Consider the following 22,198-nt stretch of genomic DNA (forward strand, 5'->3'; position numbering starts at 1 on the left):
AGGCTCAATTCCTATGCTAAGTACTCCAGCTACACATGGCTTAGCACTTACTGTGATTTTGAATGTTATTAGGTGAAAAGGCATACACATTCTAGGGTAAAAATAAACATGCAGAGACTTTAGGACAGGGAAAATTGTCTGAACTTAATTTAGTATAGTTCTCTTTGGCTTTGTAGTTATTTTTTTAAAATCTTGTTTGCAGAGAAGATTATGTGTCCCAGGAAGTTCATATTTTCTTTTAATGTTTTAAGACAGCAGTCACTGAAAATAATACAAAGAGCAATCTTTCCCATCATTCCAAGTAGCTTACTGTGATATCACATCTAAATACATTTCCTCAGAGACAGTTATGAGGGCAAGCTGTCTGAAAATTGATTAATTCTGTGCCTTCTAAAGATGAAAAGTCATATCAATATCATATGAAGCCATTTTTACATATGTTCCACAATGAGTTAAATTCTTATCAAGAAATTTTTGATTTGCTTATCTATACCTTATTATCAATAAATAAATAAGCTACGCAAAAATTAATTCTGTAAATTAACTTTCAAGGCAAGAACAAAGAACAAAAGAAGCTATTCCATCTTTGCCTTTTTATTTATCAAGAGCTAATACACAGTTAACAATGTTGAACACGCTGTTTATCGTGCAAGAAATATACTGAATTTTAATTATTTTCTTCTTTTCTAACTATTGCTACTGAAGAGATAGTAAAGGAATTTTGCATTTGTAGGATAGAACATTTATTAAGTCTTGTCTCAAGTGTGGCACAATCAGAATGTTCTGAACAGCTGGTTAGGAAGATAGCCAAGATGCAAGAAAGATGTCTGAGCCTCCTTTTCAAGGGCAGCCAACTCTTGAACTGTAGGTGCCAGAATATCCACGTGGCCTTTATAAAGTCCACCTGCCAAAAGATACCCAATGTACATTATGCATTCAAAGCTATTTGTCACCACAACCAGTAACATTCAACCACAGTTAATCAGAAAGTTACAAAAACAAAACACAGGCACACACACACTACTTGTGACCCATAGGTTGGATGCAAGAAACATAAAAGACAGCAAAGAACAGTGCCATTATGTAGTAGACAAACACTGCAGAGCAGACTAATTCAAGAGCAGTTCATTGCTTACCACCAAGAGCTCTTTTCTGTCCATATGTAACTTTCCCATCAAAGTCATCTACGGGTACTTTTATGTCTGGTTCAACTTGGGAAATAGTGCAGTTTAAGTGCTCTTCAATTTCTCCCAGCAACTGAAGAAAGTTTAAATTTAATAACTTTTTGTATTCCGAGAGTCTAGTTAGACTAACATTAAACAAAAATTCAAAACTCAAAAAAAAAAAAACAACACCACAGCCAAACTATTTCAACAGATCAATAAAAACTGTATATAGAAAACGGTTTTGCCTTAGGGACCAAAGGTTAACACACATTTTGCTCAAATTACTATAAAAATTCATTTCCAGTCTCACTATGACTTTCCTCTACTTAAAGAGAAACTTTCATTTCATATACTACTCTATTTGTGAATGAAGCTACTTCACATATCATTCACTCTAATGAAGAAAAAAAGGGAAGTGCTGTTAATTCAAGAAGCATTCATAGCTGGTATATGAAACCAGACGAGATTTTACTTAAGTAACATATTGTTTCCAGATTAGAGAACAGCAAGTCTTTAGCTCTATAGTTTTAAGACAAACTATCAAGACAAAAGTGTAATTAACTTTATTTTAAACTCTTAACAGCATTTCATTAAGATGATGATAGAGAACGTTGTTGTAGTTGAACGTAAGACTCATAGAACTGGCTAAGAAGACTGGCTTTGTAATTGAACAAATTATTTATAGAAAGTACAATTTATGTTTAAAATCCTTGTTCAAATGGAATTACACTTCAAAATTAGAATTATAAACAAAACAGTTAAGACAGTGACTACACACTTTTCAGAAGAATTAGAACATAATGGTCAACTAAAAGGTTTACCTGCATTTCATTGTACCATATGGTACAACCTCCTTCTTCCTTGAGTCTAGTATTATAACATCCCTTTCCACGACTACTGCATACATGATACCAAACCTACAAAGAAAACAGAACAACTTTTAAACTTTGAGAAATAGCTTAGTACACAAATTCTTAATCAATTCTGTCATGAAAGTTAATTCAATTATCTTTTTAGAATCCCTTTCAGTTGATGCAGGAAAAAGCAGCAATTTTCCAATACGGGTTGTTAAAGCTGAGCATCAGCAGCGGATGGAACTCAAGCAAAATCAAATGGATGCTGTTTACTTGAGTGTAACTACCTTTTCTTTCTCCTTTGCCACTAGGGAAATTGCCAGACCCATCCTGAAATAATGGAAGAGAAGAAGCTTGTCAACAACTACTGTCAATTTATTAAAAAAATCAGGAAAAAAAAAATCCAAGAAATTATGGCAGCTTCTCTGAATGCACACATACCTTTCAGCTCTGCCTACTCTTCCAATTCGATGAACATAGTTCTGTTTTTCATCAGGGAGCGTGACGTTGATAACTGTACAAGACACAATCCACAATATATACATGTATATACACACTAAATATAAGCTAATGTCACAGACCACACAAAATAAATACGGTTTTGATCACTGCAATCTTTCTCCTTAGCCCATTTATCAAGTGTGAACTTAGTGTGCTACTACAGCAGTGAGAGATGTTACCTGCATTACCTACACTTAAAGCTTTGACTCTAAAATTTCTTCCCCATGATTAACTTTTTTTACTAGAGCAAAAACAGATTCCAGCAACAGAGAACATCAGATATTTGAGAACATACAGTAGACAATCAAAGATCCATCCAGATAAGGTGTTTCACACACATAACTCTGTTTCCTTAAAATAAAGCTGTAAGTCACATATCTGTTTTATGAGGTATTTACAATTGAAAGGTCTGCAAATACATTGAAGTCACATGCAAATTCAATAGCTTAGTTTAAAAGTCATGTCTTACCATAGGGAACACCATGAATATCGATTCCTCTAGCTGCAACATCTGTGCAGATCAAGAAACGGACATCTCCTCTCTATGAAAACAGTCAGAAGAAGCAAGCAGTGAGCTAAATAAACCAAACCACAATCCAAGCACTTTAAACAGTAGTCCTTTCCATTTCGTTCACCTTGAAGGTATGTCTGAACATTACATAATGCTCCAAATAAAGCTCTTGTGTAGTACAACAGTGATTTTTTAAAAAGAAGAGGTTGGTCAGCTTTTTCATTCATGCTTTTTCCTCATCAACATAAAGAAAACAAATCAATAAATGGCTTACATATTTTTGAGACAACACATTTTGGTTTTTGATATTCAAGACAGTAAATTTTTAGAAGTTACAGAGCTTAAATTTAACTTTACTTAGAACCTTCTACTATATAAACAAAAATCTATACAGGTCATGTTAACTGAGCATGTATTTTCACCAAAAGAACTTGAATCTCACAGAATTTTAAGAGCAAGTCATAAAACATACAAACCAAAATTTAAATTAAGAGGACTAGCAGCACAGATTAAAACATAAGGTATGATTTCAGATATTGGGAAATGAAAGAAAATTCTGCCCAAGTCTGCTGCATCACCTTAAATCTTTCAAGGTTCTGCTTTCTTTCTTGAGGCTTTCTGTCGCCATGCAGGCAGACACATGAGAACTGATGTCCTTTCCTATCAGGGCCTGAAAAAGTATGGATTAATAACATCACACATGAGGTATAGCAGCATCATACAGCAGTGACAGAAGTACATGAAGGCAAAAGTCTCAACTTGAGGGAATTTCATCATTTAATTTATTAACAGTAAACAACATTGCAACGACTCATATAAGCATTAGAAAAAACAACACATCCTTCATCTGTACTTTACTAAAAAGGTCCTGTGCAAACATCTCTTTATTTCTTCCCAGTCAAAACTTACCTTGCTTCTTCACCTTGCTCCTCACATGCCCGTATTAGTGTCCTTCTGTATTTTGCCATGTTTCCCTTCCATGTTTTCTCATGTGTGTACTTCTGCATGCCATCAGGTTTTCTCCTGTGTCTAGAGCAACTACTACTCCTACTTTTGTAAATTTCAGCAGGTACTATACATGTTTCTTACTGGTTCAAGGTTTTGTGCACTGTGGGTTGTTTCCAGGCATTTCAGAGCTGTCAAACACTGGCACGGAGCAGTTCATGGCCTCCTTCCACATGCAATACCTCTGTACTTCCCTTCCACAAGCCCCTGACTCTTATGCCTAATCAGTGTCAAAAAAACCCTCAACAATTTATTTATGTGATATCTGAGTATCATCACTTCATCATAAAATGTAGTCTTTAAAATGAGCAAGGAAGGGGACAGAATAAGGTCTGAGTGCAAAACATTACCTCCGCCCTGTTGGATGAAGTACTGTTCCATATTATCACAGTCTATTTTTGTCCTGCAGAAAATAATGGCCTGGTCCATCTTGTGTTCCTTGATTGCCCGAACAGTGTACTCTCCTTTTAGAATTTTGATAGCTTCAGACCACATTTCTAAGAAAAGTAAGGAAAGCTACTTCAAATAAATTATTTAAAAATATGAAAACCCTTTAAGCATGCATTTATAGATTCTCTGGCCTTTTGATAGACAAACATTTATTAGAAGAGCACTAGCAGGGCTAGGTCTTCAGTTTTTAGCTCCCTTACCCTTATATCCCTGCTGCAAGGTAATGCAATATTGTAAGAACAAAACTACTGTTTCAGGCTATTTATACAGACAAAAAAACTCAAACATTTGTTGTTTACACATCTGCAAGATACATTCAAGTCTTATTCTTTCCCATCTTATTATGGAAATAGCTCTTTTCACAATTACAAACATATCTAAATGAATATTGAGAAACACACCTCAATACAATTATCTACTATATCTTAGCTTTACTTAACAACACTCAAAATAACATTTTATAATCTATTACTTAACACGGACTGCTGATTACCTGGAGTGTTTGCACCAGGTCGTGTATTGTCTTTTGCATGTACTTCATCAGTCTAGAAAAAAAAACAAAAGAAACCCAATAGAAATAAGAACAAATCTTTAGTCACTTCACTGTAGCTGTGGCTAAACCACATTCAATTGCAAGAATGGGGGGAAGAAATGCTACCACTAACTATTTAGCATTTACTCAGTATTTCTGTAAAATCTGCATCAGTCTCAACTCTGTGATACAAGATTCTTTCCTCAAACAACTCACAGAAAGCCCTTATTTTATTCTCACCTGCAGGCTTGAGAACAGAATTCCAGAGAAGGTGAACTGTAGTTCATTTTTTTCAGTGGTACCAGTTATTTAAACTTTAAATCCTGAAATTTCAAATATTATATGTGGCTAAGAAGCATCTGGCTAAGAAATAATTTTTAAAATTATGTTTAATACTCTACATTGCTTTTAAATAAAATATACTTTTTTTTGTTTTTCATGATAATTTAAATTGTTTGAGACAAGACTGCATTTATTACATAACAGATAAGAGCTCTGGAAGCTGATTTTTCAATTTTCCACCTAAATCTATGCATGGTGTAAAAATATCCCTAGCTTTTTGGAATGCATTCAGGTGAGGAAAACTACTTGTCTAGTGACCTAAGAAATTATCTATTTGCATATAATGCTTAGGTCACAGGAAAGTTTCAGTTACTTAGAATCCATTTGGTACTTAAAAAAACGAAGGTCACTCTTTTTAAATATTTATTTTAATGTTAAACTCCAGTTACCTGATTAAAAGTTTTACATTTGTGAAAGAAGAGTACCTTCAAGAATCAAAATCCCTAGAAAAGCTCTAGAATTCTCTCATTTTCAGCAGTAACCTCAGAGTAGGCAGAAAGGATGAATGCATATGCACCTCCCACAGCTGAGGAGACTCCTAAGAATTTCTCTTTGAAGACTATCTACCATACAAATTGATATGAATAAAGTTGAGATGTAATTTCTGTTCTACTATCTGACAATTTAACCTACCCTGAACTAAATAAAAGTTCTGAATGTAAGCACCCAAAGCAGATTCAAAAAAAAAAAAACAAAACCAAAAAACCAACTCTCCACACAGATTTCAAAGCAATGTACTATAACCACTGCTAAATCATAAAAATATATCATTGCTACTGCGTTTATTCCCATACTGGAATCAAATAAACTTAAAATGAATTTAATTCATTTCCATTGTAGACTGAACAAAAAAGCTCTGAAAGGAAAGTTTCAGAAACAAAGGGATGTTAAGAAAACCTACTGATCCTAAGTGCCTAAGAGTTGCTAAAAATAAAACAGTTACAAGTTACTCAGAACTTGCAAACTAAAGACTTAAATAGCAAGTTTCCCACCTGAATATGTCAGGCCAATGCAGAATTTAGACCCTAGCCTTAAATTTAGTTCAAAATGAATTTTTTCCTCTAAAAATTGCTCTCCTCACAGGTTAGAGACAAAAAGTGCAATATAGAATGATCCATATTGTGGTTTACCTGTCTCTTTTGAATGACCTACAGCCTCTTCTGAACTAATTACAGTCGGGCTACAGTTGGTGTGAAATGACTGAATAAATGGTGCAGTGCTATTGTTTCTACAAACTACAAGGATATTCCTCCAGGATTTTCTTCAGTGATGTTCATAAGACTGAGCTTTTCAAACAGTGTTATGACATTACCAACATTATGCTGCTGACTAAATGGAACAAGCCATTTCTTTCAAAAGCTAGCAAAGACCCTGCAACGCTAGGCCTTAATTCTACATGATAAATACTGGCAAACAAGTAATCTAAGTTCCACTTAAAAGCTACTTACTCTGATATGATTCTTGCCAAGCCTTTCCCAGAGTTTATCAGTTTTGGGATTTACAAGCACAACTACATGGTGTACAGTTTCAGGGACAGAATCTTCTCCTTTCAAATCAACCCAGGTAGGAAAATGCATGATCTTTTCAGATAGCTTTTTTACATCAAAAGAATGTAGGGTTGCAGAGCACACAATCACCTAAGAAGAAAAAAAGGTCATATGAATGCCACTGAAGATTAGATTCTCCTAGCAACAATCCAAAAGGAAACAAAGCAAAACAACACATATCACATAACAAAACAAAACTCCTGAAAGAAGGGTATGTGGTAGCACACTTCAGCACAAAGTCTGCCAAACCAGCTTTCTTCATCACAGCATCTACTCAGCTGATGAGTCAGGACAAAAGAAAAAGCTTACTCAACTACTTAAATCACTACAGAGGAACAAAGTACTTTTAGTAGGACGATTATTATAGCATCACAAACAAGAGCATAAGTAGTCGATCATTTTTCAGGTACACTTATATCACATAACACAAATAACATTAGACACTGGGCTTCAGATCTCAGATCCTAAAAATGCATGTTCCCAGACAGCTACTGAACCCAATGTGTTGCTTGTGAACCAGAGCTGTAACAAAGAATAAACTCTATTTCAAAGAAGCAATGTTCCACACCATGCAATAATCAACAGAAAAGCAGCAGACTACAGAAATCAAGGACAGAATTTATACCTGAAGTCTCTTGCCATCTGAAGTTATCTGAGGAATTTGGCTGTGGATCCTGTTTATGAAGTCTGAATAACCTTGAAGAAGAAGGCCATCCTACATAGGAATAAAATGTAAAAAGCTGCAGTTTTTATTTGTCAATCAATACACCTCAGTCAAATAAGATACACACTTCAGTCTTAGAGGTCCACTCATTTAATTGGCTGAACAGGTCAATGCCTAGCTGCGATATTATTACTAAGGAGAAAAAAGAAAAAGTGTGGAGTATTTGCAAGTAAAGCTGCAATACTTCACAAGAAATTAAATATCTGCTTCAGCTGCTTCTAGTAGCTAATACTCTGAGGCATTTTGTCTTTGCGAACACTCAGTTGTACTATAACAGATCAGAAAGATGTTCTCATTTCACAGCATACTGACTAGGACATATGTTGACTTGAAGACCTGCTGGGTAAGCAAAAACGCTTACTTAGTGTTTATTCTTTCACGCTTCCTGAATACTCTGCTGTATAGAGACAGAGATTGACTTCACTAATCTTATGAACACAGTCTGAAATGTATTTCTCTATCAGATAAAATTAAAACAGCTTTACCAGAGAGGCTATAAAAGGAGAGGTTATGTAGGCTTCTATGATTAGAAACAAAAGATATAGAAGTGCATTTATCTGGACTGCCTTAGAAGTAGCTAACTTTTAAGTGCCAAATGCTACAAAGCTATTTGTTGCACTACATCTTCCATAAAATGCTACACTGCATTTAAGAATAGAAGTCAAATATCACTTAGTTTTCTACATACAGCTTCATCCAGAACGAGGAATCTAACTTGAGACAAATTAAGCTTTCCTGTTGAGACCAAGTCATCCAGTCTTCCAGGAGTTCCAACAACAATATCCACCTACAAAATACAGAACAGTATTTATGTGTCACATAGCTGCTACCCGTATATACTATACTTCAGTTTGTGAGACATGTAGCAGTGTGATGCTCATTTTCTATTAATTACAACCATAAAATGCTACAGTAGTTTGTACTGGAGGGATGTCTTGTGGTCACCTACCCCCTGCATCCACTATCACATACAAAGGCTATCTTTCAGTTTACTTTAGAACTGTCAGAACCTGTCAGCCTGGTAACATTTTCAGCATTATCACAAAAAGAAAATCCTATAGACTCTCCAGGCAACATATTTATTTCATCCCCATTTAGAAAAATTAAGCATACTTTCACAGTAAGAAATTATTAGGTCTACAAATGACAGAAATAAACCAGATAGAAGGGTTCACCACTATACAATTATGATTCACATGGAAGTCTAGCAATCTTCCAGTTCACACCTGCTTGGAGAAACTTCTGATTTTGGCAGCTAGAGTCATTGTAAAAAATCTCCTCAATACTGACAGGGTATACTTTCAGCACGTGTCTTAAATAAACAACAAAAATACTTATCTAAGGGATAACTGAATTGACTGTGCATTCTGTGCTGCAGAAACTGGACTGGCTCCTGCTGCATAGGACTGGTTTGGGATATAAGTTGAACCTGACAATTACAGACCAGTTTACAAGGACATTATGAGTTACTTAGAAACCAAACTTTTAACTTATATGAGCAAAATGAATATATCTTACTCCTTGTTCCAGCACAGAAAGTTGATCTCTTGCAGCAACTCCACCAATAATCAACAGTTCCCTAAAATGAAAGTTACATCAACATATTTGATTATTTTTCTAATCAGAACAGAAATTAAACATCAGTCTGAAGACTAATAGCTGGTGTTCAACACTTCTGAATAGTAACTTGGAACACAACTGTAAAAAAATAATTTCCTTCTTATGTAGCATACAGTATTTCAATTTGAGAAACTGAAAGTTTTGTTAGAGGTGTACTCTAACTGTTACTTTATTGCTGTTGTATTAAAAAAAAAAAAAAATCAACAAATCAGTATTTTTCACTTCTGTTCCTTAAAATCTTAAGCAGTCAAATCAGTTTAGTAAGTTTACAGTGCTCTTGGAAGCAAGCACTCCATTGCTAGACACATGCAACTCCAGTAAAAGCACTCCTATGCTCAACTGTAGTTTAAAACTACAGAGACACTTTTTAAAGCTGCGTAAGTAGTTGAGAAAGGAGCCACTTAAGTAGCCAGCAAACAAGAACTACTTTTGTTGTTAAGAGTTCTATCACCTTGCTAATTAGGGCAACATTTTTACTGCAAACACACTAGGGCAAACAGAGATGATTTTGTATACAGCAACCTGTTGGAGTCTGACCCAGAAAAATTAGAAGGTTGTCTGGTAGCAGATATCACTGAAACTATCACCTGGCACTGCAGATTAAGGTTAATTCAGCAACAAAGAACCCCTACCCCCTGCCAAGATATTTGTGTACAGCAGAGTAAACACAATCTTGGTAACAGATGTATTGTTACCCACCTTAATTTGGGATTATCAATGTATTTTTTGAACTGCTTCACATTGTTCAAAGTTTGTTCTGCCAGCTCTCTTGATGGCTCCACAATCAAAGCTTTCGGAGCATTTGGAAGGTTCTGTGTTTGAACCACTTGTGCATTTCCTAAGATTTGGAAAAAAAAACAAACAGAAAAGCCATTAAGACAACCTACATATCTATCTTGGGATGTATCACTATAAATATACTTATAAATATTCAATTAAAATAATAACATTGCCTTTCAAACTAACATTCAGATTACAGGTAAATCTTGCCATGATAATGGTACATTGGCCATGCAACATAATTTTTATTGCTGAGTATAGGAAAAAAAAAAAGTGTTTGTTAAGAGAGCATTCTAGAGTGAATTACTCAAGAGAATTTCTGCTACCCAAGTCTGAACTCAAAGCCTTAATGCTACCTGCACTCTAAGCAGAAGATTGCTGAAGCATTTCAAAAAAGCATTAGTTTTACTGCCACTAAGAAGATGCTTGCAATCCAAGATGAGTACAGTGATAAGGTAGAAATAAAAGGGAACAAAATGTATTCTAAAACAAAACCGTATATACAATCATGAGAAAATTGAAGGCCAAACCTACCTGTATGTTGTGATTTTACAACATTGCCATCAGGAGCTTTGCAAAGACCAATATAGCCATCTTTTGGTGGAAACTTGAAGTCCTCTTCGCCAAAATTGAATTTCAATTCAGCATTCTAGATTTCAACAAAACTGTGTTATACAGCTTCAAGAAACCATGTCACACGAGAAACACAGGTAGTTACTCCCTTGACAAAACAGATATTGTGTTGGGACAGGGAACCTGGCATAATTCTCCCACCCTTCCCCCATTCACATCCTTCTTTCCCAAGAAGTCTAAAACCTGAGAAAATCTAAATTCTGAGCTCTTAAATTCTATAACAAAGTATTCAAACATTTATAAATTTGTCCCTATTTTAAAACATAATTTATATTCAATTAATATTCAATGACCAACCTGAACTGAACAAAAAGAAAAATCAATTTTTAGACTTGTGCACTTCTCTGAACATCAAAAAGTTCTGGTAAGCCCTTTACGTTGTAAGATAGGATCTCAAAGAGACAGTAAGAACAAAGACATACTACTATACTAACAGAATGTTAAAATTTAGATCAAATGAAACAGGAAATGTAGTTCAGGTAGACCACAAACTTTGGCACGTGCTTATCTCTACTGAATCACACTACACCAAAACAGTGCTCTACTCTGTTCAACCCTTATATTCCAATCTCAGTTTTTCAGTTTGAACTTAGATACTTGGTATTTAACTTGACCAGTTCTCATCAGAGCTAGCACACTTGTGACAAATTCGGTAGTGAATTACAAGTAGACAAGGAAAAGGCATACATGGGCAACCACAGTAATTGCTGCATATTTTATTCATAACCACTTAGTCACTGGTAATTTCTACCATCTTGCACTCCCATCCGTGACATTGCTAAGTTACCTTCAGGACACAAGCTGCAAAGAGTGCCTGGTTCCGTATATGTGGTGGGAATTCAAACGCAAGGCCAAGGTCTTTCCCTGAAAGTAGGGGTTGTTCAGTCAGGCATCACATGTACACATCCCTTTTCTCATACCATTCAAGCATCCAAATAAGGTTCTCAAAAAGAAAGTGAAAAAAACTTACCATTTTTGGAAAATTTTATCTGTCCTTTATCTATGTCTAGATAACATCCAATTGTATCATGCATAGTGAATTCCTATAATGAGAAAAATTTTGTGAAACTGACAAATTTTAGAGTAATTACTGTAGTAAGAAAACATTATGCTTACAATTTTGTCAATTTTTAGAGTCTCCACACTTCTCCCTACTAAATATTTTCAAGTGAAGCAAGTTCTACTTTTATTTCAATACTACTGCAATAAACAACATCCATATTTTTGATTAACATCCTCAGTAACTGCCAGATTTATCTTCAATATCCACACCTTCACTGCTGTTTTAAATTTACTTGAACACTGACAATGATGAATCCAAGTCATTCATCTGGAAGAATTCTACATTATGAAGAAGTGCATTAATTATACATTTATTAATCAATTTAAATTCAAGTTTCAAACACTGAACACTGTAAGAGAAACTTATTTCATGACAACATGAAAAGAGTAACTCTTGTAGGAAGTGAAATGAAGACTATGCTATATATATTTTGATATTTGAAACAGATAGCTTGAAATCTTTTCATTGCAGGAGTATTTAATAAAAACCTATCTGCACTATGAAGTGCTTCAGGTTCAACAGATCAGATGTCACTATCATGGGAAAAACAATACTCAAATCTCCAAGTTTTACAGTACTGACATTCACTAATAGCACAGACATTTCTGCAGTATTATTCATATTTACGTAAGTTATGCTCAAGCATCTATGAACTCCCAAGTTGCACACTGCACAAAAAAAGCTACAGATATTCCCAGCTGACATTTCCAAAATATATACTAAATTATATATAAAGATAACTATTTCAGTGGTTCAACAGGTCCAACTGATACTTCTAAGTAACCATAAATGGAGACTGCAATAATTTTTTTGTCAGATAAGAATGTATTTTGAGGTTTTAGGGAGATGTTTGATTACCAGCAATCACTGGTATTTAGGCTTCAAAGACCTCAATCTGACATTCATGAAGGTATAAAGATAACAGTGAAATAAGAAAGAAATAAATCCAAGAGATAAGTCAAACACTAAGCTATAACATACAGAAAAGCTTTATCTCCTGAAAAAGTCATTATCATTGCTATCTAGCCTTTATTATAAGCTTCAGTGTGCTAACTGCTACTGCTAAATTCATTAATATGCTTTACTCCAAAAATAGTTTGAGGTTTTCTGGTATTTCTGCTTAGTGATTTTACCTTAAAAAAAAAATTAGCACTGCTGGGAAAGACAGCTGATTGCATCTTGGTTCTTAGCTGTAGCAAAATCCCTACTAAAACGTAACAAATTTAGAAATGAATAACAACATCACTGTTACTATCAATAAATAACTTAAACCTACCTCACCATAGCTGTCAAACTGCTTGTTGTGAGACTTCTTGCCAGTTCCACCAAATCCAAAGCCAAATTTATCAGTACCTGAAGACAGCAAAGCTTTTTACTATTTGGTTGACAGGTTACACTTTTCACCACTCTTCGCTATTGTTTATACTGACAACTGAAACTCTAATGTAAAAAATACTATCTAATGCTAAGTAAAGACTGCTAGTTAAGACGCATTCTAAAACATAATCTCTGTACCAGTATATTGATATATTTCACTGCTCACTAGTCTTCTTTATTAAAATACTGAAATAAAGGGAAAAAGGTTACAAGAAACATTAGCACAATGTACAAATATACATATTTTCTCCTTTAAGTAGAAGTTTTGAACTCCCTGATACTGCTGCCCTTCCCCAGCCTCCCTTCCTCAAAAGGAGAGAAAAGAATTGCAGCCATTTCATAAATGTGACTGTAAGAACTGTTTATGGAATTACAATATATATACAATAAGTAAACTCACCCAAATCTAGCGAAGCCTGCATAGTTGACCAACCAACTCTGCACAAGCCTTGGTCATGACAGGACACTTCATAGTAGTATTTTCCTTTAAGAGAGAAGAAAGGAAGATCAAAGTAAGCACTGAGACTTCTAAACTGAACCACCTCAGTTAAATTGTGGACCAAGATCATATTTATCCAGTACTTCCAACCTCTGCCATAAGAGTCATAAAAACCTACACTGTGTTAGTGTGTAAGAGTTCTGTAGATACCTATGTATACAAATGGAGAAACATATCAGAGAACAGCAGTCCTCAGAAGAATAAAGTGTGTGCTCAGAGGTAGTGTATTACACTCTCTAAACCAATAAGCTAGGAAGAGATCAGTGGCTCTACAGAACTCACAGCACCTGATTAAAATCAAACCAACAAGGACCTGACAAATCAGATCCACTGACAACTAGCTGCATGACTTTAACCACATTCAAGTGGTCACTATGTACAGATACATTACAGGATTGCACACACATCTGATGAAACGAGACTGTCCAAGGGTCTTTAAGAACACTCAACTAGAATCACTGTAGTTCAGTATGACTCTGCTTCCAAGTGAACAGCTGGGACCAGTCATCCAACTGATGCTCTCACCAAGGTAACCTCAAAATTTTGCATGCATCTGTATGAGAAACATGTGAGGAAATAATTCCAACATACAGTGCAGTTAGCTATTTCCTGTTAATAGCATCTGAATAAAATATATTCAAATGAAGATTGGCTATAATCTTCTCTGACTCCCCCTCCTATAAGAGGAAATCAAACCTTTTTCTTTGCAAAGTCTTCAATTAGCAGTAAATTGACTAGCTACGTGTTTACTTAGATGGTAAATTTTAAATGCAATTGTCTACATTAAGAATGGATGACAAGTGGGAAGGGCACTTCAGATGAAATTTACACAAAAGCCTCTGAAATACATTTTATACTTACCTTTAGTCACACCCCTAGTTGCTCTGCATCCATGCCATTCTTTTACTTCTCTGCTTTGACAACACAGACCATCTGATCCAATTGCTGAAGATGACAAGAAAGCTTTAATTTAAGAAAACACTTCTCCAATAGTTTCTAAAAAAATATACATTTGGGTATACTTTAGTTTTATTCTGTTTCACATTATCAACATCTCAGGTTCACAGAAAACAAAGTAGCATTAAGACAACTCACCAAAAGCTGATCCTCTGTCATATGGGTTCATCTGCCATTTATTGAGCACTAGGTTTGAAAGACAACAGAAAATGCATTCAGGCAACAAAGTAAGCCTCAAAATTCACACTGGCTCAAACAGTCTAGCTTAGGATTTGGGGAAGACAGTCTTATTCCAAATCAACTCAAATGCCTTGGCCAAAGGCCTCCATCTCTGACACAGATGTCTTACACAAAGGTATTCTATGTAAGTTTGGATTATTCCATTAAGGACAGCACAGATTAAACTGCTTAAAAATTCAATTGAAGATGCAAAAATAAAATCACTATCTCTGGTTTATCTTATTTATTTCTTAAGTTGATTACACTGTCAACATTGTAACAGTAGCTATAAATAACCTCTAAGTTGACAACTTCTTTAAGGTCTTTCTCTGTTTTTTCTACAACTACAGTCACTGGTAAATCTGTCTCCAACTACTATAGACTGTACATCGTTACTATCTTCCAAGTTGTATGTCTATTTAAATATTATTCACTTTCACACTGTAAGAATAATACTGTGGTTGCAGTCTTCACTGTATCAGCAAGTTCTTGCCCTGTGTATTGACAGTTCAACTTAACATTTCCTAATTTAAATTCGTAGCCACTCAAGATGCTGTTTTATGGCTTCCAAATCTAGTTAGGTGCCAGAAGAAATACAAAATTTATTCAGCACAGCAGACTTGAAAGTTACTATACTGTTGTCCAGGCAGATAAAGTCAGCCTACACCTAAAAAGGCTTTCAAACCAAGCTTATGTAAGAGGCCCAAGCTGACTATGTGATATCACTGCTGATACCTCATTTGTGCTAGCAACAGAAAGATTTTTTTTTATTAAAAACAAACAAAAAAAACCCAACTTATCTTAAACTGGATGTTATCAGCATTCCACATGTCCCAAGGGAATAAACTAGCATCAAAAGAACACTGAATATGCACTGTGGATCTGCCAACCTTAAGCTAAAAGCAACAAAGACTGTGCAATCCAATGCATTCCTTCCACAAATATCACAACATCTGTATTTGTAATTGTATGATATGTACAGTAATTACTAACATTATCCCAAATAACTACTCATATTATCCCAAATAAAATTTGTGATTAAAATGAATCTTTTCTTTTTCTTTTCTTTTACTTTTGGGTATTTTGGAATCAACAGTACTTTAAACCTTAGAAGAGGTATGGAAGAAAACTTACCTGCCCCACCGGTTTTAATAGTTGCTTTCCCTTTCTTCCCTTCCATTTGGTCTTTCAGTGTTTCATATACAATCTGAATAACTGGAATGCTGAAAGCCTAAAATATGAAGTTACTTCACTTCCACAATCTACACAGATATTCTCAGTTATACAGTCAATCTAGTTTTCAGTTGGAACACTCACAGGTTAGAAACATTTTAAAACAAGCATAAGCATATGCTTGAATACTTATACAAATGTATGCATATACTTTTGGCATGTTAAGTATACACCACTAAGCACAATGACTCTTGTGGCATAAATACTTTTATTTCTACTACTTTTTATCAGATTTCAATTTGATTACTTACACCAGTTTTTCCACTCCCAGTTTCTGCAGCCTATAGGAAGAAAAATTTAAGAGCTTAATAACAGTTTCAACTTTCACAGTAAGGATTGCTCTATGGTTCTATTCATACTTTTACCTCTGCATAATGTAGAAAATCAGAGTAATACCACAGCTTCACATAAATTAGATCCAAATACAAATACACAAAACCTTTTCAATGAATTTGGGACATAAAAGCCTCAAGAGCTTACAGAAAGAGCTATCTAAATATGTCTGATTAAGGAATCAAGGACAGAGATCTGTAAAAAGCATGATAATCAGGTATCTTCAAGATTAAAGACAATGAAACAGTCATTGAGACAATATCAGTCATGTTCCATGCAGATCTGTATCACTTGTTTACAACAAAGAGCAGATGAAATCAGATGGCTTTCATTTATGTAGCAATTCCTGTCAAACTGTTAAAAACTGAAGCACTCCATCTGAAGCAACAGCTGGAAACACAGTAGGAACTCAAAGCATTTTTTTATCTGAAGAATGTACCTTTTACAAAAGGACTGAAGATCTAGTGTAACTACATTAGTTCCACTGCTTCTGGAAAAATGGAAATAATGCACGAAGAATATTCATTTAAGGACCGTCCTACATACTTACCATAAGCACATCACCACCTCCCAGAATTAATGGGATAGATTCTGCTTGAATATCTGTAGGAAGACTAGAGGAAAAAAAACAAACACAAGCAGAAGTTATTTGAAGGCAATTTCTGCTCATACAAGAACTCACAAAACCCACTTTAACATACCACTTAGGCAAGATTTGAAACAGCAGGTAAAAGTTATTCTTCCTGGCTCTCATTTAAGAAGTGAAAATGCTAAGATTTGCGAGGAGGGTTTAGAATAGGTCACGTACCTTACTTAACAAGAAGGGACAAGTAGATGCAGTTGTACCCTGACAAGATGGCTGTATCATACATCAGTATACTAATAACACGATAAGTTATGATTTCCATTCTTCCAGTGTTGATCGCTTTTGAAGTCACTTACAAGATTACTACTCAAAACTCAGAAAAAAAGTAAACATAACCAACATTTTCAACCAATCTCAGCTAATTAATATCTTGCATCCACGTAAAGAAGAATTATGTACACTGTTAACTGCGTGGACAGTCTTAATCAGAATGACGATTCAAAGTAAAATGTTTTAGCCAAACGAGCAACTAGCACCAGAAAGAGTAACTTTCATGGAATGATGCACTCAGGCATCAACTCTAAAGAACAGAAATCCCAACTGCAGTCTGGAAAACATTCAACTAGTATCAACTAGGTAACAGGATTTCCAACAGTCGCACAATACATAATACATTGACTAGAAGCACAAGGCCTTTTATCAGTCAAAGAATACTGAGGCTGTCATTCTTGGCTTCTCCAAGTTTGTGTGTTGTTATTGTAGTTACAGTTTGTGTTCTTCAGTCACTACCTATAAAGGAACACAAGCAATGCAATAGTACTAGAGGAAATCAGTTACCACTTTGACACTGGAAAAAAATCACAGGTGTTTTAAGAAGCATGTGATAAACTGCTGAAAAACAAAGAGATTTTGCCAGGCCCAAAGGTATGTCTACTTACAGCCAATCCATTTCCTCCACTGCTTGAGCTATTTCAGGCATAACACCCATTTCTGTAACAAAAAAGTAAAGAAAATACACATAACAAGCAGCGTCAGTTACCTCAATATAGCCTAAAAGGAGTCACTGACAATTGGAGACAGTCAATGACAGACAGATGTAATAAGGCACAATTTTTGGCAATAGTATACGCAGCTTTCTCTTGAATGATTGGTATGAAAAATTTTCCTTCTGCATACTTTTGGTCATTGTCCTCAGTTTTAGTGGCCATGCAAAGAGCCAGGAATATACTGAAGGAAAGCAACTAATGTAATGGCAAATAAAACACCCTGGGAGCTAAGTACTACTTCAAGGGCACATACTTTTCATGTTTGCAAATCTAAGAGAACAGTCTAAACAAATAGCAGGACAAACTTTGTTTTTAACTGAGATCTTAACTTTCTACAGCCAAAACACGAACAAAAAAAAGATGTATGAAAAAGGGACTTGGATGCAGTTTCTTTTCACCAGAACTTTCCATACGTAGCTACAGCAGGAATATTGCTTTGGTTTTGATACAGTCACTAATCACATTCAGCTCTGAAAGCCTATTTTCTTTGTTACCATTTCTAGTAAACTCATCAAGGTCTGATGCTCATACCTTAGTCACAGGTTATAAATACAAAGACACACAGCAAAGATTCTAAGTCCATACACAAATTCTCTCTCTCAAAATGGAACAAATAATAATAAAAAAGCCAGCATCTATTTACCAATAATATTCCACCATCAACAAAACTGATGATTATCTTTTCAGGTTCACTGTCACATGTTGGCTTTCTGTATGATGTATACAGAATCACCAAGGTTGGGGAAAAAATGATTTTACATACATATATATAAATTCAGGCATACGTATTTACATGTATAAAATCACAGAATCTCCAAGGTTGGAAAAGATCTCCAAAATCTAAGTCCATCCATCCACCTACCACCAGTATCTCCCCAGTAAACCATAACCTTGAGTACAACATCTAATTTTTTCTTGAATCTCTCCAGTGACAGTGACTCAGTCACCTCCCTGGACAGTCCATTCCTGATCACTCTTTTGGAGAATAAATTTTTCTTAATATCCAACCTGAACCTCCTTCGGTGCAAATTGAGGCCATTCTTTCTTGTCCCATATGCCAGTTGTATACACATACATAGGCCAAATATATACACACACACACTTACATATGCACACAATGAACTGGGTTAACACACTTGGAATTATCCAGATAAAAATTATTCTTGCATTTGCTATAGTAATTTAAATGCTATAAACACTGGGAATTGTTTGATTTGTAACTTGTTTTCAGAAAGCTTCGGTTTTCAAGTACTAATTTTTAATCCTAAAAACTTTCACAAGCCATATAAAAATGCTTTTTCTTTAAAAAAAAAGTGCAAATTAGAAATGAATCCCTTAAACATTTTTTCCGACTTTTAAGACACTTCCAGTTTATGCCAAATGAGTTATTGTATTCAGCTTGTCCCTTAGGAAAAGAGAAGGCTCTGGGGAGAACTGAGAGTGGCCTTCCTGTAACTAAGGTAGGGCAATGAGAAAGAAGGGGATAGACCACTTAGCAGAATCTGTTATGATAGAACAAGGGGAATCGGTTTTAAACTAAAAGTTTGGAATCATTAAGAAAAAAATAGACTGGATATAAGTGTTTGTTTGTTTTGCCATAAGGGTGTCAAGGCACTGGCAGAGGTTGCCCACAGGTGGATGCCCTGTTCCTGAAGACATTAAAGGTCAGGCTAGAAGGGGCTCTGAGCAACCCGATCTAGCTGCAGATGTCCCTGTTCATTGCATGGTGGTTGGACTAGATGACCTTTAAAAGTCCATTCCAACTGAAACAACTGTTATATTTAACTAAAACTACTACCAACAAAATTAGACATTTTTTCCTCAACTATACAACCCAAACAATCCTATTATCTATATTCATTTTCAGATCTAAGAAAGGAGTTACAGTATTTTCTTGAGGATGATGATATATTCGTTAGTATCTTAGCTTCAGATGTTTTCTTCAGAGTGTCTAGTGGGTTTTGTTCGTAGGAAAAAAATAATGTTAACACACTGATGCTTATAGCTGCTGTTAAATAATGTTGCACGAAGCTAATGACATCCCAGCTCCCAAGTAGAGAAGCTAGGAGGGAAAAGAATCAAGACTAACCTACACCATATGATATCATACAGAAGAAGTCTGAAGGGGGTGAGAGTTCATCTTGCTCTCTTCCACTGCTAGGGAAACTAGCTGGGCTTTGGTCAAGGGGTGGTGGACAAGTGCTGGTGCATCACTTGCAATATACATTCATTTATATATACATATATGTCATAATTATTATCTACCTCCTTTTCTCTATCTTAGTAAATAGCTTTATCTCAACCCATGAGTTCTATGTTTTTTTATCTTTCGATTCTCCCTCCATTCCTAGTGGGATGTGGGGAGAGGGAAGGGAATAAGTGAGAAGCAAGCAAATGACTGTGTGGAGCTTACCCATCCACCAGGTTAAACCACAACAGTTATTTTAATCCCCAGTGGTGGGTCTGAAAGGCTGAAATAACAGCAGACCTGACCAGACTTGTGTTAACACAGGGTGCTTTGGAAGTTTGGTAATTCCTTGTCATGTTAACTTTTCCCCCATTTATGGAGTTCCTTGGGTCTTCTCAATGAACTGTGCTGCATAGCACTTTGCTTGCTATTTATTTTCCTTGATGTGTAGTCCTTCTGTGTGGTGTGGAGGGGAGAAGGGAAAAGTCAATGTGACCAAAGAACGAGTCTCCCTCCTGCAAGAATAACCACAGGGTATCTTGGTTTGGAAGGGTCCTCAAAAGTCATCTAGTTCCAATCCCTGCCCCAGGCAGGGATGCCAATCACTAAATCAGGCAGTGTGCAACCTGGTCTAGGGAGCCTGCTCTGACAGAGGGGTTGGATTCTGCAATCTCTAGAGGTCTCTTCCAACCCCTACAATTCTGTGATCAGGTAGCTTTGAATAACTTTAAAATGTTTATGCAAGCTATAATATAATCTCTAACACTGAAGCGGATTTCTCCTATGAAATAACAGACCACTGCAATACACAGATTAGTCATTACAAACCCTGCATAGTAGAAACCAGTCAGAACAAGGAATAAGCCCAGACTTTAAAACAGCCCTAAAATGCTGGAGGTCTGCATACTACCTTCCCACTAAAATGTGAAAATTAACTTCAGCAGGCGTGCCTGAAGGCCTGTAAGAGCCCAGGAAGAGCACCTGCGTCCCCGCAGGCCACTCAACTTACAGGAAGCCACACACAATGCAGCGGGCACAGAGCAGGCCCGTACCACACTGACAGCGCCAGCCAGCCAGCGACCCACCCCACAAGACATCGGCAGCCCAGAACCGTGAGAGATGCCCCAATACTCTGTACCCACAGCACAACCAACCAACCAACCAACCAACCAACCAACCAACCAACCCCCCGCCCGCCTCAGCTCCACGTACCCGAAAACGCCGCCATCTTCACGCCGCCACCAGCCGCTCCTGCCCAGCCGCAGTGCGCATGCGCGGCGCGTCAGTCGCTATATGGCTCCGGCTGGGAAGCGGGGCGCTCTGCCTGAACGCCCGGGTTTAAACGTTCCGCGTGTGATTGGGGCGGGAGTCTGCCTTACGTGCGTGTGCAGCGCTGTGGTTTCCCGGTCATTCACGTTTGCGTAGTTTTCTGCGTAACGTATCTATGTACGATGCGCTGTGAGCTTTGTGTGTGTAACAGTACCTTCGCGCATAAATAACGCATAGATTGCAAGTGTGAGGCTGCAGTTTGTGCAGTTGCAGTGCAGAACAGTGCACTCACCACTTCTGTGTGCCAAGCAGAAGGCTCAGCGGAAAACGTACCTGCCCTCTACAACTGTGGAACAACTCCAGTCCTAAGGACAGGGACACATTTTACAGGGATAGACAGGGACACATTTTGCCTAAAGGACACACAAAACGCAGAGCCATCTGCCGATTAGTTTATGCCCACCCCCATTTCTAAGTTTTGTTCTCTGTTTGTGTAACGTATCTGGCCTAACAGATAAATCAGCAGGGAGTAGGATCTTTGTTGCCATGTACAAGTATTATCGTTTTTAATGGTGATCAGCTTCTCCAAGCCATATCCCGAAAAAGATTACTTGCCCCTATTTCTGTTTACCTTTACAACCATAAACATTGAGGTGCTGTGACAACCGTTTAGATGATTTGCAGTTGTCTTTACTATAGATAAGCTGTTCTCATGAATCAGCTTCGTTATATTCATCAGCTGCCTTCCTGTTTGACCCCCAGG

General features: G+C 36.3%; 1 protein-coding gene across 1 annotated transcript; it reads right to left on the reverse strand.

Moving 5' to 3' along the window:
- Positions 1 to 579: 579 nt before the first annotated feature.
- Positions 580 to 21,438, reverse strand: DDX1 (DEAD-box helicase 1). The gene is made up of 26 exons (XM_065730693.1): positions 21,379 to 21,438; positions 17,871 to 17,922; positions 16,897 to 16,960; positions 16,265 to 16,294; positions 15,915 to 16,011; positions 14,700 to 14,747; positions 14,466 to 14,549; positions 13,506 to 13,589; positions 13,005 to 13,081; positions 11,636 to 11,708; positions 11,453 to 11,529; positions 10,567 to 10,681; positions 9,952 to 10,090; positions 9,151 to 9,211; positions 8,321 to 8,419; positions 7,534 to 7,623; positions 6,810 to 6,998; positions 4,981 to 5,032; positions 4,388 to 4,534; positions 3,611 to 3,702; positions 2,991 to 3,063; positions 2,462 to 2,534; positions 2,308 to 2,350; positions 1,988 to 2,083; positions 1,137 to 1,257; positions 580 to 904 (listed from the first exon to the last, which is right to left on the reverse strand). The coding sequence occupies exons 1-26, from the start codon at positions 21,392 to 21,394 to the stop codon at positions 774 to 776; spliced, it is 2,223 nt and encodes a 740-aa protein (XP_065586765.1). The 5' UTR covers positions 21,395 to 21,438; the 3' UTR covers positions 580 to 773.
- Positions 21,439 to 22,198: the final 760 nt, after the last annotated feature.

This window comes from Cyrtonyx montezumae, unplaced genomic scaffold (assembly GCF_038088225.1).
Source record: "Cyrtonyx montezumae isolate F1298 unplaced genomic scaffold, pur_monq_1.0 scaffold_13, whole genome shotgun sequence".
Taxonomy (NCBI): Eukaryota; Metazoa; Chordata; class Aves; order Galliformes; family Odontophoridae; genus Cyrtonyx; species Cyrtonyx montezumae.